This window comes from Carassius auratus, unplaced genomic scaffold (assembly GCF_003368295.1).
Source record: "Carassius auratus strain Wakin unplaced genomic scaffold, ASM336829v1 scaf_tig00216160, whole genome shotgun sequence".
NCBI classification, from domain to species: domain Eukaryota; kingdom Metazoa; phylum Chordata; class Actinopteri; order Cypriniformes; family Cyprinidae; genus Carassius; species Carassius auratus.
The window spans coordinates 820,556-848,177 of record NW_020528434.1 but is presented as its reverse complement, the minus strand read 5'-3'; the positions used below and the strand labels follow the sequence as shown (position 1 = coordinate 848,177).

At 38.7% G+C, this 27,622-nt stretch overlaps 1 protein-coding gene across 7 annotated transcripts in view; it reads right to left on the bottom strand.

Annotated features, from left to right (window-relative positions):
- Nucleotides 1-269: 269 nt before the first annotated feature.
- Nucleotides 270-27,622, bottom strand: part of LOC113097232 (PR domain zinc finger protein 16-like) — a 204,588-nt gene continuing 177,235 nt past the window's right edge. The window contains exons 1-14 of one of the 7 annotated variants that reach the window (XM_026262444.1): nt 24,687-25,079; nt 23,346-23,448; nt 20,958-21,159; nt 20,206-20,353; nt 19,541-19,796; nt 17,220-18,723; nt 16,968-17,055; nt 15,349-15,518; nt 14,984-15,061; nt 11,675-11,844; nt 11,167-11,338; nt 7,616-7,828; nt 5,884-6,055; nt 270-3,847 (exon numbers count right to left, since the gene is read on the bottom strand). In XM_026262444.1, the coding sequence (XP_026118229.1) occupies nt 3,713-3,847; nt 5,884-6,055; nt 7,616-7,828; nt 11,167-11,338; nt 11,675-11,844; nt 14,984-15,061; nt 15,349-15,518; nt 16,968-17,055; nt 17,220-18,723; nt 19,541-19,796; nt 20,206-20,353; nt 20,958-21,159; nt 23,346-23,448; nt 24,687-24,872 (3,597 nt within the window). In that variant the 5' untranslated portion in view covers nt 24,873-25,079 and the 3' untranslated portion in view covers nt 270-3,712. Of the gene's footprint in view, nt 3,848-5,883; nt 6,056-7,615; nt 7,829-11,166; nt 11,339-11,674; nt 11,845-14,983; nt 15,062-15,348; nt 15,519-16,967; nt 17,056-17,219; nt 18,742-19,540; nt 19,797-20,205; nt 20,354-20,957; nt 21,160-23,345; nt 23,449-24,686; nt 25,080-27,622 lie in introns of those variants that run through there. The other 6 variants (XM_026262438.1, XM_026262439.1, XM_026262440.1 and 3 more) reach the window with 6 other exon arrangements.

Below are 27,622 nucleotides of genomic sequence, written 5' to 3'. Positions count from 1 at the left end.
TCATATCATATGACCCCTTTAAATGAAGATAAATGAACAGGATGATGATGCTTGATATATAATATCTCATTAATGACTTTATTATTAAGAGCTAAACTTATATGCAAATATTGTAATTCAGCGTTGTAATTTTTGGTCACACTTTATTTTAAGGGTAAATTCTCACTATTAACTAGACGTTTTATTAGCAAACAACTGGCATCCTCATTGACACATATATCTGCAGTACATTAACCCAATGAATAAAAAAAAACAGCAGCATTCATATAAAAAGCACACAGGTTTTTATTGCATATCAATTTCATGTATAAATTCTTCATAGCATTGGAAAGATTACATTTGGTATACACATCTATTCTACAGAATTAACATCAGAATCATGTATTTTCCATGACATTGCTCTAAAGTACATATTCAGTAATCACAAGCATCAAAAAGAACTTCAGAATTTTCAGTAATAGTCTACAATCCTTACATTTTGTCATTATTTCTCTCCCACAAGCATATTGTTCAGTTCAATAACCATCTGCCCATAGTATTTAAGGCAGTGACAGGACTTAAAGTCAAACCTACTAACCTAACCACATGTACAATAAGTGCATCTACAATTTTTTTTTTCTTTTTAATTTAAGATACACATTTCACAAATGGACACCATTATGACCTCTAAAACACAAGTCATGCACAATATTTTTTATAAACATAACAGAAGCAATATACAACTTATATCCAAATGAAACAAGCACCATCTATTTTCAAACCCAAGTTCAAAATTATTTCAATGTCATTTTTATTTTTTGGAAATACTATACACTTTTTTTAGAGAAACCACATTATCAATGGTTTTTGAAATGATACGTTTGTTTGCAATGTAACATTGGGCCAAAGACATCATGATTTGTTCATTTTTTGACCATTTGTCCAAGATGATTTTAACAGTGTGGGTCAATTTCTTCACCTACAGCGCTTGTTAAGTACAGTAGTATGTGACATGACTTCTCCATACTCTTAATTCCATTACATCCCCAGCAATCCTAATGGGCTTTTTTACTCACTTGTTTGAGTAAATGATATAGTAAGGAAAGACAGAATGAAATAGGTAAGATTACACAGTGCGCCACCTGGTAGTGTATTGAAATAAGACACTGCTGCATGTTTTTACACAGAGATATCAAGCAGATTGATTCCCCGTGAAAGGCCAGTCAAGTCCATCTTTTTTGGTTTGTGTTCGCGGCGAAAACGGAATAATCCAAGTTCAAAACCAGCAAGTTCTTCTAGATGTTCTTGGTTTTGTATTTAAAAGCATCTGATAAAAATGCCTGTTTGATCCAAGAGTTAAAGTGCTTGTTAAAACCAGCCTTGCTTAGAAAAATTCATTCAAATCAGAACTAAGAAAGAGCTCAGATGTAAAGTATGAACTAGGCAGACGGGTGCGTTTGATTTAAGTGCAGATTCCAGAGAGTCTTTAAACATCCAAAAAGAAGCGAGGAGAGTATGTATTCCTGACTAAAAAGACATTCAATCCAGAGAAGGTAACTTTCTGAGGAAGTCTGACTCATAACCTACATATTAAATCTACTCTACACATTCATGATATGCATTCAGCTCTTTACGATTCATTCGCTGGCTTCACAGTTAAGTAGTTGGATGAGGACTCGCATGTGTTTTCATGGATTTGGGCATCTCTCAGAAACCTCAACGCTCTTGTGAACGTTAAATGATATTTAATGTTTGAATTATATAGAATTTGATATGATATTTAGGACTAGCAAATGGGATATTGAAAACATGCGATATACCGTTGATCCATTTTCTTCATGTTTGACTCTGAGCTATAAAATGTGTAAAAATATCAACATGTAATGCCCCTCTATTAAGTTTCCTGATATTTTAGTCAAAAATATTTTTTTTTTTCTTAAATCAAACAGTGCCAACTTTTCTAAATGGTTGAACAGATGCATCTTAAACCAGACTTCATGATTATGTGCTCATAACAGAAACACTCTGTAATTCAGATTTTGGCAACTTGCATCTCTACTATATGGAAGGCAATTTCTGCCAATGAATAAAAAATAAAAAAAAGGTAACTGCGACTTTCTATCTGACAATTCTGACTTTTTTTTCTCATAATTGCATGATATAAACTCACAACTGTGAGTTAAAAAGCCATAATTGTGAGTTATAAACTTGCAATTCTGAGAATTAAAGTCAGAATTATGAGAAAAAAGTCAGAACTACGAGTTATAAGCTTGCAATTTTGAATTTATAACTTGTAATTGCAAGTTTATATCTCATAATTCTGTGAAAAAAAAGTCTGAATTGTGAGATAAAAAGTCACAATAACCATTTTATTTTTATTCAGTGGCGGAAACGGGCTTCCATACAATGAAGAGCTTGAACAGTTCTCAATTTCCATGATATTACAGTAATTTCATCCCTTCAAATAAGTGGGTAAATTATTTTTTTCTTCATTATTCTTCATTAATCAAAAAAAAAAAAAAAAAAAAAAAAACGTAATAAATAAAAGACAAACACTCATCAATGTAAATAGCAACAACAGAGAGGGAAAAAGTAGAGGCGACCACTTGGTAAAGAAATGATTGTCAAATAAAAGAGGGTTTTGGCACACAACACTCACTGCTACCAACAGTTAACTCAGTCTGTCCATCATACAACAATATTGTACAAATTTGGTCCTTCACAAAATAATTATATCAACATTTAAGCACAGATGTGCTAAAAAAAGAAACAATACTGTTTACTGAAGAACAAATCACATAGAAAAAATTAAAATCAAATATTACTGAATGCAAGAAAAAGAAAATATTTCCAATTGCCCCACTGGATAATAATTTAACTTAAACAAACTTTCAGTTGGGACTAAAGGTTGTGTACAGCTAAAAACACTTACTATAACAACTATAATTACAATGACCATGATGCTATACACATAAGCAACCATGCTGAGTGATTTATCGTATGAAGATCCGGCTGGGGACGAGACAAAATCACGTAGCCCAACACATGTCTCAGAGGTTTCCCAGTGACTTCCAGCATTTACTTTTTGAGACCGTGACTTACAAACTGTATTCAGCCTTGGGGGAAGTTAGCATGCTAGTTGTGGGGTAGACTTAAATGCTTCTTATGCCTTTGAAAATCAATGTTGATGTCTACTATAATGATCTACTGTAAGACTTCGGCTACGAGTTAATAGAAAGGAAACCTTGGTACAGTGCTGTGGAAAATCAACATGAGAATGGAATGCTGAGTAAAAACGGCTCAAATCTCCAGTTGAAGAAACATTCAACTACTGTCCACTCAAGCCTTTTTGGGCTTCTCAAAGAAGACCCTTGACTAGAGAGCAGTCTCTATGAAATGCATATCATTGGAAATGAGGTGGAGAGGTGATTTCAGAGTCATTCGAATGCATGGCTCCCTCTTGAATCAGCTGATGAGGAGAGAACATCACCATAGTGGCTAGTTGCAGACAGGAAAGATGCTGTATGGTTGGGATTCGGTGAGTTCACTCGTGTTTTTATGATGTGTAATAAAACTCTCCCGTTTGTGTCCGTTTTCCTCCTCACGCGCTTAGTGGTGGTTCATCTACTGTGGCATTGCTGGTCTTCACAAGCTCTTTTTGATGCATCTTCGTGTTGGTCTCTTGCCCTCTCCTCCTTTCTCCCTCCATCTCTCTTTTGTCTTGTTGGTGTACTCAGATGTTGTTGAGGGGGTGAAAGGAGCTCGTCTCCGACGGCCCTCCTCCCATGTTGAGCCAGGCATCCAAGGAGTTCTGGGAGGATGAATGCAGATTGGTGTTCTCAGACAGAGAGAGCATCATTGCATAAGCCTGGATGGAGAAAAGGAAGACATTTCAGAAGCTGTACTCATAAACAGACAATTTATCAGTCATTATTTATTAGTTCCAAATACACGTGCATTTTATTTTGAGCTGCTTATTCAGTGCTCAACAGAAAACCAAATAACAGCACTTGGATTCACAGACAATGTCAAATAAACTAGAAATTATTTAATAAGAAATGGATGTGAATTCTAATTCATATATTAGATATACACATATAAGACATGTAACAAGTTCACATGAAATGTTGAGACCAGAAGACAGTTTAAAGTTATAAATATGACGAAATGATACAGAAAGATTAGTACGGAAGTTCTAAGCGGCCATGCATTATATTTTTTGTTTTCTCGTTATAACGACTTAATTTTCTCGTTATTTCGACATAACGAAAGTTTGTTTTCTCGTTATAACGACATGACAGTTTTACTGTTGCTATAGCAACAAACTCAACTTTGACAGGCATCTGATGGACAATCACGCAGGCGCTCTTACTGCAGCCTTTCAGCAAATTTTGCTTCATCTTGGTAATAACGTCTACAATACTGTACATAAATAAAAGCTGATCAATCACTGTTGATTTTTCCAGAGACAGTACAACGAACGTTTTGTTTTTGTAATTAACATTAAATGGCAACACCGCGCCATTAATAGAGCTGCTTGGATTAAACTCACTTTTCATTTTCCCTTTATTTGAAATAAAATTATATATAATTTGTAATTTGTAGTAGTCATTATATGATGTGGCACATTTCAGCTGTTTGAAAAGAGCGTTCATGTGTACGTGTAGTGTAGCCTATGTGTGGTGTGTGTGTGTGTGTAGAAAAAAAATCTGATTACAACATTATAGAACAAAACTGAATTAAATTAGCCTATGGATTTTACATATACATCACATTTCTCATCAATATGGTCAACAATAAAGATTAGTAATAAGGAAAAGAAGCACATCAGCCTACATCGTTAAATCCCGTCCTACTGTAGATAATCAGAACATCTCCGCTCATTAACTACCTAATCATGTGCCTAAAAGAAGCACAAATGAAGATATAGGTGCAAACAGAATACAGTGACGTCAACCTTGGTTTTGATAAACAGTTATTTTATGACACAGAATGCGTTGGTGAAACTCATGCATCTAGCAAGAACTTAATACACTAAATATTCATATTGATTCAAGCATTTAACATTTATGAATTAATTAAATGTCATTAATGAAAAAGACTGCACAAATTATAGCGTTCACGACTCGAGGAAGGTCCGTGTACAGTAGGCTAAAGTGGATAGTTTACAACACCCCATCAGTTATATTCAGGTCTATAGTGCCACCTGATGGCACAGTTTTGTAACTTCTTAGAGAAAATTAAGTCGTTATAACGAGAAAACGAACCTCGTTTTGTTGACATAACGATAAAATTAAGTTCGTTATAACGAGAAAACGACCTTCGTCATGTCGAGACAACGAGAAAATAAATTCGTTTTAACGAGAAAACAACAAGAAAAAAAAATACAATGCATGGCCGCTCAGAACTTCCGTAGATTAGTGTTAGTTATGTTAATGCCATTCCATTAATATTTTTTATCAATGTTGAACATAAAACATAAAAAAAAAAAAAAAAAAAAAAAGAATCCTGCATCGATTATTTCCAAGCAGGAATTCCATTTTACATGTTCAAAAAGTAACCTCAACTCAAAAACATTTATGCATGAATAATAACAGATTCTTATTTTAGTGTGTGTGCAAAAAAAAAGTGTAAATACACTAATATAACTTAATCTATTATTGTTCATTATAATATATACTTGTATACTTGTATTATACTTATTCTACAAATATGTAATTTAATTGTATTTATTTATTTTATTTTATTTGTAAAGACAAAATTATTATTATTATGTATTTTATTATTATTATTATTATTTTTAATGTGTGCATATTCATAAGATGGTTTTTGATTCTCTTTCCTTCTCTTGTATATGGGCTCATGGCCTAGTAGCAGCTCTCTGGAGCAGGTACATTCACATACCTGGGTTTTAGCCTGCCTGAAAAGTGTTTCTTTCAGTGCCTCCGACTCTACCGAGGTGCTAAAAATGTCTTTAATGTCATAGGGCTCCTCGCCAGGCTTAGGGAACTCCAGGCCTTTGGGGAAACCAGCCAGAGGTTCCAGATCTAATAGGCCTGCATCCTCCTCAATACACCTGTACCAGAATAGGGAGGGGTGTGGAGAGGGGAGGGACCCTCAGTTAGCCCAACAACCGCAATCTAGATATCGGAACTGGATGCATTTGAGGAGCATGCACTGGATGAGATGGTGGCAGGACATGAAACATACAAACAGTCATCACACCAGCGGATGAAAGCACAAAACAAATGGACACAGCTTTGGTGACATTCATGGTCAATAACTCTGTCTGTCTCCGTCCATGCAGAATTAAACGAGATGCTGGGATAAACTAGCTTTTGAATAAAATATGCCGCAAAGCAATAATTTAGATGCCGGTGGCATTCCAGCAGGAATAATATTCCCAGAAAAGGACAGTGAGGGAGAGAACAGAAATGCAATAGAACTGGCCGCTGAAGTTTGTCTTTGTTTCAGTGATTAAACACACATGTATAGTGATAGATGACTAGTTGCTGATTAGTTGTGTTAGTTGTTTCAAGAGGACTGACAGACAATGAGGGATCACAGTGGCAAACACCATGGGAAACAATCTGTTCAACAACATCTGAAGGTTACAGCGGGTCATATCCAGCAGTTACACACACACTCTGTTCCACAATCTGGCGAGATGCCTTGCTGTCTACTTAGGGAACTTCCTTGTTGCCTCTACAGAAGCATTCTAAGTGAATTGTTTTGGGACATTTAAACATGGCAGAAACTCTGCATTCTGGGATTGGCTGCTTTGTGAAAGATGGTTATGCCGTCAGGAACAGGGTTTTATTCACTGTAAGTGCACCTGAGCAGGTTTTGGAACAGAGCTGTAGTGTGCTTCTGCTGCTTGTAATGATGTTTGTGCAATACATACATGATACATGTGTGTCCTCTACAGCGTCTAAACTTAAATGAACACTCAATCAAAACTGGATCCTTTCTGCATTCTTAAAAATGTAAAGTTATGAGTTTATAATTTGAATAATTATTTTTGTTTTGTTTGAAAGAAATATCTAATTCACATATACACACACACACACACATATACACAGTATGTGTGTGTGTGTGTGTGTGTGTGCGTGTGTGCTTTTTTAATATATTTAAAAAACAATATTTCAGAAATCACTCTAATATTCTCATTTGCTGCTCAAGAAACATTTATTAAGCATAAGAAATAAAACATTTTTTTAAACAATTTCAAATTTTTGACTATAGTGTACTTAAAGTTCATATACAATACACAACATTTAAAAGCCAAATTGCAAATTTAAATAATGATAATAATATTATCATTAATATTAATATATTATCATTATGAGCTTACACTGCTCATACTGCTTTCTAAAAGTCAACATAAGATCAGAATTGACCCTCCGAATGTTTCTGATTTGATTGTTTTATTGCTTGATTTTTCTTTATTTTTTTAAATTGTATGTTGTATCATGTTGACTATAAGATCTGCATGTTCACGTCTATAAAATCACAAATAATAGAAAGGTAGGATTTTAATTGGTATATTTTGCTCGTCTGATAGTTGAATGTTCATTTAGGTCGAGTTGCCCTGTTTAAGCCTTTCTCAAATAGAGAAACAGATGTGTTTTCTGACCTGCGTGTGTGTTGGTAAGACATAGGGAGAGGGGTCGGCTCCTCATCCTCCTCATAAGTGCCCTGCACCACAGTGACAGGAGAGCCCGTCTCGTCCTGGGACTTTTCTGTCAACGAGCCTTCCTCATCCTCATCGTCTCCCTCCATCTCCTCATCTTCCTCCGCCAGTTTTGAGGTGTGACTCTGAGGCTGATCCTCCCGCGTCAGCTCCGGCCTGTAATCAAAGCACTCATTTAGATTTACATGTCTATTTTCATCATCGTTTTGATGCTTTGAATTCAACAGGCTGATTTCACTACTGTACCTTTACCATCCCTACATGTGAACAACATCTGTTATTACTAGCTAAGATATTTGCAAATAAAATGAGTAAAAAACAACAATTTGAATGCTTTGGTTTTGAATACAAAATCTTTGCTCATATGTAAACTGAAACTGAAAGACCACAGGAAACAGATGATTCTTCTGCACAATCTGACTTTCCTGCAGCCTGGAATTGAACTACTGGTTTCATCTGGTCAGAGGAGAACTGGCCCCCCAACTGAGCCTGGTTTCTCCCAAGGTTTTTTTTCCATTCTGTCACCGATGGAGTTTCGGTTCCTTACTGCTGTCGCCTCTGGTTTGCTTAGTTGGAGACAATTACCAGCGATATCGTCGACTTGATTGCACAGATACGATTTAAACTGAACTGAGCTGGATGATGACATCACATAATTCAACGATGAACTGCCTTTAACTGAAAATTTAATATTTACCATCATCATTTTGCATTACTGACCCACTATTTTCCTATTTAATGCTGTAAAGTTGCTTCGACACAATCTGTAAATGACCCATTTGTGCAGTTTAAATTTCATAAACTGTGTGGGTGATTTTGCAAACAGTATCTGCAATGTAAATGTGTGACTACAAAAATGTGGCTCCACATTTTGGAAATCCTTGAACAAATTTCTAATGGCCGCTGGTGATGAGTTTTTATGTCCTTGTGAAATGGAAACAACTACAGTATGACATCTAACTAGAACTCCCCAAATATCAGATCAGCTATTTTCACCCTGAAATCGAGTCGATTGCAGTAATTCTCTCATCATAATCTGACTGCCAGATATATCCGTGCTGCGCTGGTCTCTGGGTTGCCATCCATCATTTTCCCCGGCCTGGCTGGAGCTCGAAAACACAGATCCACCAATGACAAACACACCGATTTTGCACTTAATGACAGACGTTTCTTGCGAGCGTGGCGATGATGAATTGGCTAATTTCGAAGGGGCGAGCTAGACAGGTCACGAGCAATCATCATGGTTTGTCTCACTGCCACCGAGTTCCAGAGAAAACGGCTGTTCTGCAAAGCAGCTATCAGCACCGCGCCGTTCCACTACCTCTCTTTTTCCAAATGTTTCAGCTCACGATGTCATTGCGTGAACTCCTCCAAAAAGTCGCTTTTAATTCAGCGCTCTGAAACAAACTTGTACTGATGCTGACGGATGTCGAGTGGAAGGAGGAGGAGGGGGCTGTGAGGTGGGTGGTTAAGCTATGTGAGGTGTAGACTTACCAAAACCGAAAAAAAAGAAGAACTGCTTGTTTCCCATTTTCCATCATGCTTAAATATCCCATAATCAAATTTGCCCTGGCCTGAGAGAAAGTCCATGCCACGTGGGAGACAGCAGCGCTCCTGCCACAGACCTGTGCTTTGTCTCTCAGTCTAAACATGTCAGAGCGCTGTTTGCCTTAGCTGCGAGGAAGGGGGGCTCCGTCAATGCAGCGCACAGATAAACGTCTCAGTCTGAGGGTCCCCTGATAGGGCCAAACCTGCAGCCCCCTACAGACTGACAGTCAAACTCAGTCAGAGAGACCAGACGCACTTTGAAACACTATTAACCCAGCTGCAGGGAAACCCCCGTCTCTCTCTTAATGGTGAAGTCCGGGAGAACAGATCACGTCTTATTCGAAAGGAAGAGTCCCTGAGCTACTCTTTCATAGCTCGTTACATTTAATGAAGCTCTTCATTTAAGTATCAACTTTGTCTCAGATGTTTCCCCTAACATTTCTGTCAATGTACAGTGAGGTATCAGGGGCCATTCATACCAAATTCTGTGCTGCTTTTCCATTGCTTTTACATACAAACATGTTAAATGTGCTTTTTTTCTTTCAATTCCTTCACCCAACAACATGTTCTTTGTGAATTACGAAGTAATTAAGCAGTAACACTGTCTCAGATGTTTCGGTAGCACTTTATTTTACAGTCCTGATCTCCATGGACATACTACAGTATGTACTTATTATAGTAATTACAATAACTATGTAATAACTAGGTACTAACCCTAAACCTACCCCTAAACCTAACCCTACCCCATGTAGTTACCTTGTATTACCAGAACCTTCTTAGATAAATACACTGTAAGTACACTATAACTACATGTAAGTACACATACTGTAAAATAAAGTGCAACCAATGTTTCTCAAAAAATTCCTTAGTAGAAACAATCAAATTTAGAGTATTATTTACAATTAGTGCAATGAGTTACTTTTCTAGAGTAACACGACATTGCAATGCATTACTTTTAAAATTATGGAGCAGTAAAACGAACGTTTAGCTCAGATAATTGAGTTCTCAGTCATGGCTCCTTTAGGTTTGAGACATTGTTGAAACTCAAGAAGAGACAAATGTGAGACTTGAGTCTTTTTCTCACAAGAACAGCCTGAAATTCTTCATTTTTATGTTTTTAATCCCACTGCTTTATGGGAGAAACAAACGAGATATGACATTTCCTTCAAAGTAAAAAAGACAGAAGACTTTCCACCATGCATTGCACAAGAGTGACAGAAAGTGAGAGGGAAATGGGGAAACGTCATGAAATACGACGCATGAGCGCAGAGGGGAAAGTTGCAGCTGCCTGTCTATCCGAAGCACTGCAGTCTCTGTGAGGGCGATTTGCAAGGAGACAAAACAGAGCACTTATTTGAATTACAGATATTAAAATGCCAGGCCTGCTTGTAAGAGTCAGGACAGGACTATTGATCCCAGATGGCAGTGTAAGGTTTCGGCCCATGCCAGAGTTTTAAAGTGACGGGGTAGAGGCATGGAGTGCGGAGGAACCGAAAAACTAAGGAGGACCATTACTTGAGTTTGTGTATCTGTTCATACGCATTGGTCTGTGTGAATCAGACTGCACAGCACCTAAACCAAACTCTGAATCTGGCCACACACCGACAGTCGTGCTGACGGTTCATGAATCTGGCAGTAATGAGCTTTTGTTTGGTGTTTTCATAAGCCGATGGAATGTGCTCCCTGATGTGTATCTGGCTGCGATTAATGCAGAACAGAACTCAACAAGGTGAAATGACTCATTGAGATGTCCCGTCCCTCTCCCTGTAATGGGTGCCGCCACACACACACACGGCTGGCTGGAGTCCAGCAGTAACACAGTCCTCCACTAGAGAGCAGACTGTAACTTCAGGAGCCAGCTTGTGTGACTGGACAGGTTTGTTGCCATAGCTTCAAAATATATTCTGTGCATGTGTGTGTGTGTGTGTGTGTGTGGGAGCTCGTACCTTTTCTCCGAGGAGCTACAGGCCTGGTTCAGCTCACTGTTGGAGATGAAGTTCCTAATCTCTGAGAAATACGAGTCCTCCTTCTCATCCAAAAGTGCATGATTGTCAGACTCAGAGTTTGGTGAGGAAATATTTGTTCCTAAATTTGAGAGGATCCCAGACTGCTGACTCACTGCAACATAGAAGTAGAAAAATAAATGCATTAATAAATACAAATAAGATAAATAAGGTTTCTAATTATAAACGACAGTTGCATGTGTTTTTGCCAGATTCCTTTAGCATTTATTTTCTTATATTTTATATTTATTGTCATCTGCACATTTATTTATTTTGGTAAAAAAAAAATGCATTAATCACTAAAAACATGATTTAAATAATAGAGTAATATAAATTCAGGTAATCTTAAAAAAAATAATAATAATGTATTTACCTAAATTGTTAATGTAAAACAAAGAGATATATTATTTTTTTAAGAACTTATTTAAAAATAAAAGAAAGTAGATTTTACCTGGAATATTCTCGTGCTCATGTTTCTTTAAGTGGCGGTCCAGATTGGTCTGTTGACCAAAGCAGCGATTGCAAAGGTGGCACTTGAAAGGCTTTTCCTTGTTGTGAATGTTACGAACATGTCGCTGGAGGTTGGAGGAGATGCTGAACGAACGGTCACAGTATTTACATCTATGAAGGAGAAAAACAGAAAATCTGTTGGTTTCTGTTGGGGCGAAACAATAATCAAAATAATGCAAAATGCATCAGCAAGCACACTGACACCACTCTGGGGCTTTCATGCATTCAACTTTCCGAAAAATTGGACATGAGCCACATTTTACTATAACTGTTGAATCCCGTACGGTATTGTTACAATGTTTGGTGACAATGACCCCACCAAGAGGCTATTTATTGTTTTGCCATTAAGTTTTTCCTTCTTGAAGTGAAGTACATTTTTATATTTTTATTTCAATTTGTGATATGAGAGTGTGCTAGCGTGTCTCAACAGTCAGGGTTTGGCTCTCTGTAGCTCACTTAGAATAGACAGGAGAACATCTATTTAATGTGCTGATAAACAAACATCGCAGCGAGGCAGTGTCAGGAGTTCGCCGGACAGTGCCTCCTTTGTTGGGTGGCCGGCGTAGCTTAGACTCCCTCGGCCGCTGCAAAGTTGACTTTCAGGGCTAATTGCTTTGGGAAAATCGCTCGTCATCAAGTGCTCAGAATCAAGATGCAGGCCCCTTTTTATGTTCCAGTTTATTTTGCGAGCAAATGTGTGTGCGCTTCTGCACAGCCCGATTTTCCAGACTTGGCACATCGCGGTTCATTGAGAATGGTACAACGCCAAGGCAACATTTCTTTTCTTTTTTTTTTAAGTCAGTCTTTTCTACCCCCCATTTTGTTTATGTTCATTACTTGGTCCAGAGGGACTTTAAATTACTTCATCATCTCAGTTCTTTTTTCTCTGTTAGAAGGACTGTACATGAAGCGTTACAATCCGAATGGGGTCTTTCAATGGTCAGACCTAGTGGGCCAATTTCGCTGCATAGAGTAGCTGATAGCATCTACAGCAGGCAAATAACCTACTACAATGAAGCCCGAAGCCGGCCCGCTCTGATATTGGCCTGACTCTGCCTTTTTTTGCTGAAAGTAAGATGGGGAGATGCTGATGATGTCTGCTATTTGTTAGGGTAAATTGTTTCTAAATGAACTAATCAGTGGATTGTTGTGAAGGAGCCAGGCATGTCGCGCTTGTGTCCCATGGGAGTCTCTCTATCTCATCGAGTGTGTTCACAGGGCTCTATGGTAGATTTGTAGAACTCAAAGAGGGGTTTGATTCTACCTGACCCTAGAACTACCTAATGTTTTGCAGAATGCAATAAAATTACGAAAATAAATCACATTGAAGAAAAAGTGATGCTAGAGTGTCCACATTGCTATGTTTTTAGGGTGTTTTTATGTGTTTTAAACTGTAGTTGCTACAGTGTGGCACTGCAGGTTCTGGGTAGTTGCTACTGTATGTGGTTGCTTGCTTGCTCTCATCTTATCATCTGCTAAGCAAAATGTGTAATAACACCTTATCAACACGAGCCTGTCCTCCAACAAAAAAATGACCATATAGGTTGTTTTGCAAGCGTTTATTATGACCTATATTTACGTTTTAAAGTTAAGCGCCATCTAGCGGTTGTTAAAATAATGACAGTATCGTGTTGCGTCTGTCGTCATGAAATAACGCATAACGTCATTACCAATCAAAACGCATGTTTATTTAAATGCAATGTGTGGGCTTTTTACAACGATCTCACAGTATTTCCTACATATTTTACTAAGTGGCTTATTGGTCCGAATGACCACACCTAACCCCACCCCTAAACCTAACCTTCACAGAAATCCTTTGCTAAATTATGATTTATTGAGCATATACATTTTCGTGCACGACCGTTCCCTGGGATCGAACCCATGATAGCATGATTACATATCAAGGTATAACGCAATAATCTACTAACTGAGCTACACGAAACGCAAACCAGAGTGCAAATAAAACAGTACAAAACATTACTAATTTATTCTTGTTCTTCATTACTATTTTATATTATTATTTTACTTTATTTTATGTAAAGCACTTTGAATTACCATTGTGTACGAAATGTGCTATATAAATAAACTAGCCTTGCCTTGTCTAATATGAAAACGTCCTTTTGCAGATAGGGGCGCAATTGTAGTATACGCTCTGATGGGTTGTATTTCAGGGATTTGGACAAACGACCTATACGAGCGTATTGGTTGGAGGACAGGTTGATGCCTGTTGCACGTCACAATTTATTACTTATGGTCAAGGGTTTGTTGAAATCCCTAACTCCGAGGAATAGTAAAAGTGATGCTTGTCTTTGGAAGCACCACAATTAAGAGATTTCACTTATATTTGTTCAGAAAGTGCACTGTTAAGAAGCCTTTGGCAGTAAAAGTCTTTCTTGTCTTACATCTTAGTCATGCCTGGGTCAAAATATCACTTACAAATTTGAAAGCCCCCCGATTCCAAAGTGCCCCCATCACCCTCATAGAGGGCTTTTCACAGCTGGTTAGAAGCCAAATCAATGATAATTAAGCCGTTCTATAAACAGAGCATGGATGTCTCCAGGGTGCTATTACCAGCCAACATTGTCCAGAGCTTGCTCTAGCTCCACAACATCTGCGCAGACAGAATCAATCTTCGTTCTTTTCTGATCGCGCTGCCTCTTATGTCTCACGTGTTTCATTGTTTCTATGTTATATTTCTCAGAATGAGCAATGCTTTTATTGCAATCTAATTCGAAAAAACATATCTAAGGTGCTGGTCACATTACTTAAAAACTGTCCATTTGTGCTTTAACATCTACTTCTATATCAGTCAAGCATGAGAGGAATTTATTGCTCATGTTTTGAGAAGTGGGAATGAACCTTTGGATTATGGAGTAATCGTTAAAGTTTGGATTTTAGGCTATATTGTTTTTTTTGGGTGACTATGTGGGATCGCACCAAAAGCCATGCAAAGTTACTTGAATGTATGCATGGGGTAGAAAAAGTAAAGTTCTGTTCCAAAACCTATTAGCTGATTACATTACAGACACGTTCCCAACACAAGGGTTGTTCCAAATCTATGCAGCATAATACTCATCAAATTATTTGCTATGTAGGCTGCTTATAAAAATATTGTGTTGTTAGCTTAGCAAAATGCCAATGTCAAACTACTCCTGCAAATTCTCCTGCGCACAGGAGTCACAAAGCTTCAGAATTTCAATACTGCATTTGTGTGTGTGTGAGAAAGAGTGTAGGTCTAAGAGTGGCTTACCTGTAGGGTTGTTCTCCTGTGTGTGTTCGTAAGTGCCTTGTAAGATTAGCTGACCTAGGAAAGATTTTCCCACAGTACCTGCAAAGGATAAAAAACAGACTCTAAAACTGTAATCCAGCATTGTTACAACTCCCATATTCAGAGTCATGTAACGCATTGTCCGGGCATACTCAATGTAAATTTTGGTTGGATATTAAAACAAAAGCAGATTATTGGTTACTGTATTTCTATATACTTTCTTCCTCTATTAGGTGTGTATTAGTGTGTTGATGTATACATTTAAATATGATGATATGGTAAAGATGCTTTAAGTAAAGCTGCAGAGTAAGGATGTTGTTTACTCTTGTTTCATGAGTGGCGCTCACCTGCAGGTGTATCGCTCCTTGCCTTTGCGTAAGATAGCATCGGAGAGAGAGGGAGGCGGAGAGCGGAAGTTAAAAAGGTGGTGTGAGGAGTGCTGGAGGGAATTGGGAGCATCCAGTTTCAGAGCGCTAAAGCTTTCCAACTTCTCAGTCATGTTTTCCATCGCAGACACCTGAGGAGAGAACACGAGGCGAGTTCAGAGAGGAATACTCTGTGTTTGATGCACAGCTCAGGGGCTCGTTTAATCAGAAACTTCTCTTGAATTGATTTTGTGTGAGATTACAACCCATCTGGGACTAAGAAACATTTTATTTTTTAGGGCAGATGCATAAAGAACAAAATAACAGCAGTGGTAATGAACTCTGACAGAGTGCCTGGGAGTTTGCATCATAACCAGACAGGATAGAAAGCTGGAGGAAGTTATATATCAGAAGGTCGAGTCTTGATTGTGTTGTTCAAGAGTGACCTCCCTAACCTATGGCACGTTGGCAGCCACTCGAGCAGCCCCATGGGAGCCCCCGGCTCCTACTTTGTTCCCAACAAATCTCTGAGAGAAGCGTCTGAAAGAGCCATTCACCTCCATGAGCAGTAACCATACAATGCAGTTTAAGATACCCCTTGCTGATAGTACTTCCCCTGCTGCAGAACAAAGGGTTTGCTATGCGGCTCTGTGGCCAGAAAAAGCTTACATCCTTCCTGCTTTTGGAATATGGATAAACACAGAGACAGACAGTGTGTTTTAATTTATTTACACGTCTCGGTATCACCTTGATTCACCTTGAGTGTTTTAGTTTAGAATATACAGGTGCTATAACAGGTGATGATAGATAGATAGATAGATAGATAGATAGATAGATAGATAGATAGATAGATAGATAGATAGATAGATAGATAGATGGATAGATATTTATACCATTTGTAGAAGTCAAAATAGACATTTGATTAAATAGGGGGTTGCTGAAAAGAGAAAAGGAAAGAGCGAGAGAAGGTTTAGATTTGGGGGGAGGTAGGTCAGCATTGATGGAGGCCAGATTTACAGGTCAGATAAGACAGTTCCCAACAAGAGAGGCCATTCTATTACACACAAACACAGGAAGTCCCTGATCGACATGCAGACATTATCTAGGCAGCCAGAGCAAGAAAGAAATGCTAGGAAGTTATTAGCGGTGGGACTCAATGGAGAACTTCCCAGAGACAATGGTCTACTCCGCAAGTGTGTGGCATAATTTGTTTCAATTCAAAAGGCCATTATTAATAATATTTTCATTATTGTTGTCAATGTTCAAACGTGGGAAAGGTTTAAAAGTTCTAACAAAACAATGGGGGTTGTTTTTCTAAGCAAACGATAACGAATTTTGAATGCACAGCATGTCAGAAAACAGGCAATACCTCTTTCGAGATTATCTTCATGATGAAAATAATCTAATGAAAATAAATAACATCAGATGTCAGAACTTTTTAAAACATCAAGGCTCCCCTTGAACCAAAACAGACCTGAGGTGGAGTATACCGGGAATGTACTTTCAGTGTCTCGCCATGCTCTGCTGTACTCGAATGCAAAGACGAGCAGAATCTTTACCAATGTACAAGAGGATGTAAAGCAAATGTATGTAAGGAATACCTGAGGATGGAAAAGTAGTGGTGCCTGCCTCAAGTACTTCTCCTTTAGAGCTCCTACTGGGTCTATGAGCTTCCTCTTCTCCACCCTGCTGGACAACAGCACCAAGGGTTACGTACGAACGATGGTTGGTTAAAAACCTACTGGGTATCTATACTTTTTCAATAACTTGTTTAGTTAAAAAATATCACCAGCTACAGCTTTGAATTGTCTTTGTGTTGGGTCTTACTATAAGACCTACTCGGGTTGAAATACCTGTAGATTGGGTCCATGAAGAATGGCGAGGGCTTGGCGTAGTGGAGCGACGGCTGCTGCTGGGGAGGAGGTGGCTGTGGAAGGGATACTTGCGGCTGAAGCATCTGGGGCGGGTGCAAGTTCTGGGACTGAGTTAGTGCTAGGTGTTCATCTTTAGCTGCTTTGCAGTTTGCACCATAGGCGTGATTCTTGCGCTGATTGTGTGTGCCGCCATTCTGGTTGGCTCGGCTTCGACTGCCTATGCTGAGGTCCAGAGGTTGTTCCTCGCCAGGGGCCAAGGGGGTATTAGATGGCAAGGCTGGCTTGCTGGGGGGTGGAGGAAGAGGTTTGACCTCCTTGGGTTTGGTGGTTAGGTCAAAGGGTGAATCCGCACCAGTGGCTGTAGGTAATTTCTGTATGTGCTCACGAGGGGATTTAGGCTCAGGTTTGAAGAACATGCCAGGATTGAGTGCTCTGTCTGTGAATGGGTAAAAGGAATGTGGGAAGTTGGGCAGAAACTGGAAAGGGAACATGGAATGGTAGTTTAAGTTGCCCATCTTCTTCTCCTGCAAGCCCATTAAGCCTGGGCCAAAATACTTTTCTGCAATTGAGGCAATGGCTTTAATGGAGTCAGTGGTGGCTCCGGAGGGTGGAAGTGCTTGCTCTTCTGGTGGCGGGAAAAAGGAGTGCTGGGAGGAGAGGAATGGACGCTCGCAAGGGAGGTTACCTGAACTGGAGACAGCTACTAAACTGCTGCTCACTTCGTCCTGCTTGCTCTCCTGCACTGGTTTCCTCCTACTCTTCTCCCGTTCACTCTCTGCCTCACTTTCTAGATCTGAGCCAGACACTGTGCCAGTGGTGGTGTCTAGATCTGTGCCGCTCGATGTGTTCACATCTTCCAAGTCACTACCATCAGACATATAATTTATCTTCACTTTATTCTTGTTGTTGTGGAACGACAAATCCAGTTTGGACTCTCGATTGTCCTCTGACTGGCTGCTGAGACCGCTCCCTACATTGCCATTGCTGTTGTTCATGACCTCAGAAAGAGTAGGAGCATCAAGAGAAGGCAGCTTTCCATCTTGACTGTTACTAATTGGGCTCTTGAGCAGTGGACTAGGAGGTAACAATGGCGGTCTAGGATATAGCGATGGGGGAAAGATCCCTGGGAAGCCATGGGAAAGGGCTGGGAATCCAGGGGGTGCTGGAGAAAAGGGCAAACCTGCATGATGCGGCCTGGATGGGAAGTAATCACCGAAACCAAGTCCACTATGGTTCAAGCCATGATGAGACTTGGACTTGCCTAAAATGGGACTGGATGTCATTGGTATGCCTGGTGTGAATATGCCTCCAGGATTATAATGGTTTTTGCCCTCGCAAAAGCGCCGATGCTTGTTGAGGGAAGAGGTAGTGCTGAACATTTGTCCACAGTCTTTACACTTGATCTGGGAGCGGCAGTCTGCATGCATCCGTTTGTGACGGCACAGGTTAGAGAACTGGGTATACGATTTGTGACACACCTCACCTGGGAGAACACACATAACTGGTTAATTCTATTAACATACTGTTTTTATTTGGTGTTTATTCAATAACAGTGATAATCCGGCAGCTGGTTAGATCGACCAGTTAACTGTGCATGCTGTTTATTATGTTCAACAAACATCGCACTGTCTACAAAATGGGTAGCCAATCCTGCTCCTAGAGGGCTACCTTCCTGTAGAGTTATCTCCATCTCAAGAGGCAACAAATCAAGGTGTTTGAATTACTTGACAATTTCATGCAAGTGTGCTGGAGAATGGCTGAAACTGAAGTATGCAGTAAAGTAGGACTCTAGGAGTGTGTGGTTGGCTACTGCTCTACTGTACATTGAATTCTACTCTGTTTTGAAGGTGAGAGAAAAACACTAATGTTATATGATAAAAATATGATCCATTAGCATATTAATAACTCAATGAGATTCTTCATTAACAGTAGAGCTATTTCAACTAAGTTTGTATACATACAAATACATGTACACTGGTACAGCATACATGCATTTGGACTTTGGACATAAACACACAGAAACTTGTGAAGCCAAGCAAAAAGAAGATGGTGCTTTCTCAGTGTTGGTATGAGGGCATCAAAGACACGGCAGAGACATTTACCTCTAAACATTAAATCTGCCTCTGCCTTGGCCATATACAAGCCTAATGGGCCCTCAATAGAAAATGTAGTTAAAAAAAAAAAAAACAGAAGAAAGGAAAATGGAGTAATTAAGAATGCCAAAAACCACTAACGAAAAGCGCAAACAAATGTAGAACAAAACAAAGAATGGCTCTAGAATTTCATTTAGTTTCTCTGACCTATAAAACAACAGCTGTCACAATCTTGGGGTGGAGCTAGCCGGGAGGTCTTTGGACACTGGTAATTGTATCTGAGGCTTAGACAAGACTGCTCAGACTTACAGATGAAAGGCTTGACACTGCTGTGTATGTGCTTGTGCTGCTTGAGGCCCGAGGAGGTGGCAAAGGTCTTGCCACACTCAGGGCAGGTGTGGGCTCGGGCACCGACGTGCTGAGAGCGGATGTGGCGCTGGAGGTTGCTGGGGTCTGTGAACACCTGAAGAACCCACAGAAACATAAGAAGAGCAATCACTTGGAAATGAAATTTATTGAAAATTGTTTTAATTGCACTATAATATATTTAAATCTGCAGTAATTAACATTATTTGGAAGGCTGAAATGTCTTCTGGTGTGACATCTATCAAAAAGTATTTTAAAGCAAAATTTGGCTATTTCTTCTAATAATTGCTCTGCAGTCTTCATGATCTCACATTAATCAAGAGACTACATGCATGTACATTTGTCACACTGCATGACATTATAAAACAAACTCCTGAATGTAAAAGATATCACATGTTCATCAACTACATATTACTCCAGGGGCATGTTATGTTTCAACTTCCCACATAAAATCGAATTGACGCTTTTAAAAATATAAGTGGTTGCAGTAAGTCGCCATAACCTACCTTATCACAGTTTTCACACTCGAAGCGCTTGCCACTGTCATGTGACATCTGATGGCGAATGAGGTTGGATTTCCAGTTGAAAGCTTTGGGGCACTGGTCACACTTGTACTCTCTCTCATCTGTGTGTACGATCATGTGCTGCCCGAGACTAAGAATACATAAGAACACCATAAATATTTTCTGTGTGACCACCATGTAGGCCGGTGTTTCTAAATTGGTCTGTTGTGTCAAGGGAAGAACAATGCTAAATGCAAATAATATAACTAAATCACATTCCCATGTACAGTTAGAATAGCAAAACAAACAGGCTTATCTTCTTAGATTAGATTTTATTTTATTAATTAATTTTTTTTTTTTACATCAAGATCACCTGTCACTTGGTAGCCACATTAGGCAGATGCCAAATATAGTTTGTGGCAACCTTTTTCTTTGCAGTCTGTGTCATGTTAATAACGTTTACCTATGTGGCTTATTGCAATTTTAGTAAATATCAATGTTTGATTGAAGGGCATTTTTGTTTATTTTTGTAAGATAAACATATTAGTCATGCACATGTTTATTATACACTTTTAACATAAACATATGCAATAAAATCAGTTCAGAATACGGCAAATAAGACAAATACGTATGAAAAACCATTGTTTTACAACGAAACTGTTTTTTTCTGTTTGTTTTATGATTATAACAGCTTGGGGGTTTGCTAAAGCTTGGCGGGTAATTAGAAATTGTGCGTGTGGTGGGGAAGTACGGACCTGTACTCGCTAGGGAAGATCTTTTCACAGTCTTTGCACTCGTGAACCGGCTCATCGCTGTCCTCCTGCTCCTGTTTGAAGTCTTCGCTCAGCGAGTCAAAGATAGAGCTGCTGCTACTGCAGGAGTATTTCTGATGCCGCCGTAACTCCAGCTTTGATGTGAAGAGCTCATCACAGTGTTCACAGCGGTACATCACCTCATCTGTGGGGACGCCATCACACAGTTGCTCAACAATAGCTATTAGAAGGTCATTTTCAATGATAAAATGTTCAGCCTCCAGAACCAGACCTCAAAATGTATTTGCACACTTGAGCCACATTTAAAAATGCCTGAATGTTGTTAAATTAGATGACCAAAAAAACAAAAACAATCAAGTGTCATATACTTTAAAAAGAAAGCACACTTTCCATTAAGAAGTTTCACAAAAGTAGGATTTAAATGATAAAACAATAGATATACTACTGTAATGTTAGTGGAAACTGCACCTTTGGTTACTCTTCTATAGGACACCTGTGAGAACTGAGAGAACTGACTTCATACATCCACAAGAACATCACTAAAGCTGCTTAAAAGCATTTGTTTGCAGACGCCACTTGGTTGCACATCAAAAACATTCAGAAAAGTAATGAATTTAAGTCTAACGTAGGTCTCCACATATTTCTTGATAGATATCAAATGCGTAACATTAAAATAAACATGCATTTTTGGTAGTAAGGTTTCAGAACACATATTCAAGATGAATTTAATAAAAACCTTGAACCCCTTGGAAATAACGTGAACAGAAACCTTTATAGAACTAACAACATTAAAGCTAATGCATTAGACTGAATATCAGTGATTAAATGACTAAAACAGTCATGCTGTTTTATCCTCGCATTTGTCCTGACAATAAAGCCAAGTTCACAGATAACCCAAGAGTCGTGGAAACTCTACGGTCTGATGCATTAGTTATCATCATCCTCCAATCAAACTCACTGATAACTCTGATATACTCCATGCACTGCCCAGATCAGGCCAAGGTGGATGAGTTTCATTCTTCTTTGACTCAATGTTTTGAAAGCGAAGCCCATGCAAAGCTTGCACTGATGATGTCTAATCTAGGATTACACCACAGATTCTGTTCTGTTTTTCAATTCATTACCGAGATGCATATTGACAGAACACACTCCACAGCAATGCACATAGACTTCCTGCGAAATAAACGAGTATTTGGAATAAAATGCCCTTGTGACCTCAAAGAGGCCTTTATGGGGAAAACTGAAGTCAAGAAAAATTGCTCATTTCATTTCTGTGCTGAGTTTTATTTTATTTTTTTTAGCCCTAAAAAGAATCCGAGACATTATCTCTCCGTCCCATCGGTAGCACTAATGACAAAGGCAGGAATGTTGGGAAAAAACGACAGGGAATGGGAAACTAATAGCTCTTGGAGAGACGCAGGGGGAACACAATTATGTGCAGTTTAGCGGCTAATCTGTGAGCATGGGTGAGGTCCCTGGAGACTCCTCCAGCTCCACTCCAAATTCCACCACCGATAAGCCACGGACGGAGGTAGATGTAGAGAGCTCTCACTCTGTCTGTCTGTTTCTCTCAGCCTTCATTGACCATGCTCATTCCACTCTACACGTTACTTTTCTTTTGTTCTCTGAATTGATCTGTCTGAGTGGAGCCTGGCTTGCATCTTTTGGCGTCCCTGTCTCTCTTTTCTCTCGGAGAGCTTTCTTCTTGGCTTTTTGGCAGGGAGATCTGAGACACATCTCTATCAGATAAAACCTTTTGCATGTGTTGGAGAGCGACTGCTGCACTGTGACACACTTCAGTGCTTTTGCAATTTTCTAGTCTGTATCAACTACTCTGCGCTTCAATAGCAAAATTACCAGATCACTTAAAAAAAAAAAAAAAAAAAAAAAAGATTGAGAAGATTGTGAGCCTGTTTTAAGACGGCCAACTTCTGTATTCGAATTAAGGAAACTACAAGTGACCACCGATGCTTAAAAAAAAACATTGAAATGAAGGAGACAAAAACAATAATGCTGCCACTGTGTACAGTGCAATGCATATAATTTTTTTATTTGTGTAAAAAAAAAAAAAAAAAAAAAAAAAAAAAAAAAAAAGAAGAGCTATTGTATTTTATTATTATTTTATATATTTATATATGACACAATTAGAAACCTTCCATTTAGAAAATTAGCCAGTACTAGTTCAGCTGCCTCTGGGTTTAAATGTACTGATTTTTTTTTTTTTTTTTTTTTTTCTTCATCGTCCGAACTTTGTATAACAAGACATGCACAGGCCACATACAGCATCTTACTAACTGCTGGCAGAGGTGAATGAGTGTGGTCTGTGTGAGTTTGTTTAAAAGAGGGCCTAATGACTTGCATTAATCTCACCTTCCAGGTTCGGTGCCATCGAGCCCTCGGGGAAAACTCCGTCCTTCATGTACACCAGTAACTCCTCCCCTATTTCAATATCTCGAATAGCTTTATAATAGATCTGCAAAAAAAAAGAAAAAATATGTATAAGCATTTTATAACAGTAAATAAAAAGTCCTTAAATTATTATTATCATAATCATCATCATCATCCGTGCTTTTCATAGACATAGGCTTTATTTTGAATTGCAAATGTAAAAGCAATAATATAAATATTTGTATTTTTTTGTTGTAGCCTAATCCGGATCAAAAACGCACGCATCAAACGATCACAAAGGAGAGGATATTGCAGTAATTATTAAACACAAAGCGCATCTGAAATCGCGCGTGCTTCATTTGGTTGTTTATTTACCGAAGGCCAACAATAAATAGATGAAAACTCACAACCAAAATAACCGAGCGCATCACATGCAACAAAAACAGGTGAAATTAAAGAGTACAATAATATAGAGTAATATAAAAAATGTGCATGTTAAATGCATTAAAACAATGTGATCGGAATCAGATTTGTTCGGTGCGTTTTCGTTTTTAATTTAAAATAAACCGAACAACACGCACGCAAAAACAATTGTTGGTAGTTTTAAAAATACAAAATAATACATAAGTACATAACTAACAGTATTGTGTTGCTTATACATGCTGCAGGACATTTTCACATTTCCGTGTAGCCTACTAAAATGATTTTACCAATGTTTATCATTTTATTTGTTGCACATTCATACAGCTTGTTTACATTATCCTCGCGCTCTTTTTTATTTTAACTTTTTCTTAGACTGATGTTTTGCTGCAAAGTTTCCTCAATTAAACACAATTAAAATCCTTCCAGAGAAAATTGTGATGACAAACCACATCTGATGTGTTCCAACATATACACTCCAAACAGCCTGCATTTATTCTGTAAATCAATATATATATATATATATATATATATATATATATATATATATATATATATAGACTTTAACGTAACTAAATCGACTTGACAACAATCAGGATGAAGTGCCCAGGAGCGGTCGGCTGAAGGCTGCAGTACCGCTCTCTCCCTCATGAGGGCGCTCAGGACCAGGAGACAGCAGCAGGTCTGGGCCGCTCTCCGAAATCAAGACACACAGCTAAATAAACTGCACAAACTTCATCTCAGAGCTTTAATGTTGTGACAACTCTAATGTGTGTTACAAAAGTAGGCCAAAGAATCGTTTTTTCCCCGCTCAAGAGGGGCGGCCAATGTGTAACACAGCTATTATTATGGTTAACATTAATATTACATTTACAGTTAAACGAAGTTAAGAGCATTCCTGACCTTTTTCTTTTCCGAGAGTTGATAAAGTTGGGCTATTTGTTGAGCGGTGGATCTCAACGCCTCCAGTTGTAATAGCAGCTCTGGTCCCGTAGAGTTCAGCACGCAACCCATAGTATCATGACAGCGCGCCACAGCAGCGCGAGACAGAGGAGCACGCGCGTCTTTGATGAGGTGAGTCAGGCTCATTAGTGATTCTCTCTGTCGGCCACTCCTCCTCTCTTATCTCCAACCAAAAGGACTGAACCCCTCCCCATGTCCTCTCCTCCTCTGACCACCGCGTGAATCTATTATTGATGGAAAATGTATCTTTCCCAGCTTATGAAAATGTCAAAAATACCCTCTGCGCTGTTTTCCACGGGGCTTTAAACGCACGCACCTGTTTTTACTCGTCGTCTTCCGCCACGAACGTTTAGCAGATGTTTAATATTGAATCAAGTAATATTGAATAAATTACCGTTAATTGAAACCTAAATTTCAAGGAATTTATTTTAGGTCAATTATAAACCATATTTCAGTATAGATTAAAGAAATACAGCGTTGTTTTTCTCCAGTTATTATATTTGAATATAACGACCTAGTAGCTAATGTAGATGTATTTATATCTACATATGACAATATAAAAGAAAACACTGTAGGCCTACGCTATATTATTTCATATTTTGTAATAATATTATAGGCGCGATTATAATTAAAATAGCTACTATTATTATTTATGATATTGTTTTAATTAAGATCTATATTCCAGTTTTTACCGTTTTATGAATGTATAACAAAATATAATTATCACCGTTTCTTTTGAGTTTGTTGCTTATTGCTTATGATACATTGAGGAAATACAACGAGTGTCATTTCATCTCCAGCGGATATAATCTAATTATCATGCGTTTTTTTATTTATTATTTTATTTTATTTTTTAGGCCAACTCAAATTTCTATTGTAAAACAATTAGAATATAACAGAATCAACAAACATTTAATAATAATAGAATAAACTTTGTACAAATCAGTTCAATCAGATAAAAAAGTCATTACATCATGAAAAATGCATATCATAAAATGGCACAAACAATGCAGGTGCTCAACCTGCCGGAATCAGGCTGAAACTTACATGATCAATTTGTGAAAGACAGACGCTGGATGTCAGATTGTGCTGTGGTCTTTGGCTAGTTCTCATCCGCTCTGGGTGCAGCGTGGTAATGCCTACCTTTCACCCCAAAAGCAATCTATTATGATGGGGCTAAGCTGTCTCTACAGTAAATCTTTTCAGCATCTGACAGCACTGAGAGAGCCATCTTGACCCCCTCATGATGCTTTCAAGTGCTGGGGGCCGATGCATCATCCATCACTTAGGTGACAATAATCCCCTGTCTGTCACACACACACACATGGACACACACGCATTCATATAAGTGCATGCAGACAATCACTGACATGAATATATAGGATATAAATATAGATGTCAAATTCACTTTTATTTGGGTGCGCTGATTCTGACATGATTAAGACAAGATCAGAACAAAGTTCATCATAACAACTCTCTGATCAAATGCCAAAACCATATAAAAACTAAACTGCATGACAAGACGTCAGAGATTTTTACAAGTTCCTCCCTAGCAAACATGCATAACTCAGTAGCTAATAAGTAATTGAATGCATGAGATTTAGTTCGTTTGATATGAAAGTGCAACACACAGTAACTTCCTGGTGTTTCTTTCTAAATACAAAACCACTGGAATAATAATTATTATTATTATTATTTTTTTAATTCTGACAAAAATTGTTTTATAATCGTAGGCAAAAGGGTTTATATGTGTGTGTGTTTGCACGTCCTCAGCCCTTCAGAAACAGACGGCTATGGCATGGCAGATCTGGCTGTAATCTTCAGTTTTTCTGACAAACAGTTTAAGTGCATCTTGAGAGATGAGGGAGGGGGGTCAGAGGTCAACAGTCTTGCTGAATGGAAAGCCCGAATACGTCCACCCGCTCTATTGTCTCAGAGCGCGAAGGCCAAAAACCGGAGTACACTCTCTCAGCGCGAGTAGATAACATCAGATATGCAAATGACATATTTAAAAACATACTTTTACACAAAAGTGGATAAGCTCACCCAGTTTTTAAGCTAATTTTGCACCTGTTACAATAACACAACAAAACCTTCTTTTCTTAAAGCTAACACCCTCGCCCCGCGAACTGCTATTAAGAAGCATTCACACCTCGAACGACAGTCATAGCATAAAAACACATTAAAGCGTAAGGCCTGAAAGAGTGAAACGCAGCGCTACACACTTGAGCCGTGTTTTCAGGGGCCCGGACGCCAGAGACAAATGCGTAAACAAGTAAATAAATGATCCCGGTTGATTTTAAAAGGTTACAGGCACATCAGAATTTGCTGGGCGTGTGCATATTTCCATACGGCTCGTGCACTGAGAATGCGCAAAGTACAAAGTTCAATGAATTATGCATTTTTGCATTGTGCGGCCGTTCTGAATAAATAATAGGCTGTTGTCCTAAAAAGTGTGCAAAAGATGAGAAAGGGTAAGAAAGGGGGGAAAAAACCAACAGAAGAAGGGAGGAAGTAAATAGAAACCATGTATTTAGTGGTGATTTTAGCAGGAGATATTATTCTCCTGTGGACCCAGCGGTGGCTGCTCATTGAACTGAAACGGCTTTAATGATTGGGTTCTGCAGCCGGTGGTTGTCAGTCACAGAGGCTGTCCTCCTGTCCTCCTCTGTTTGTTAGGCTTGTGTTTTATGTGTCAGCCTCTAAAACTGCGGTGGCCACACTAGCTGCCCCCGTTAGCCAAGAGACAAAAGCTAAGGCTTTGGCTCGTTCCACGAGTCAATCAGACTGTTTTAAGTGAGTCTAAAAGTGGCAGAATAATAACAAGGAAAGTGATCCACTTATGCATGTAATCTAAAACAGCCCCCAAAAATGGC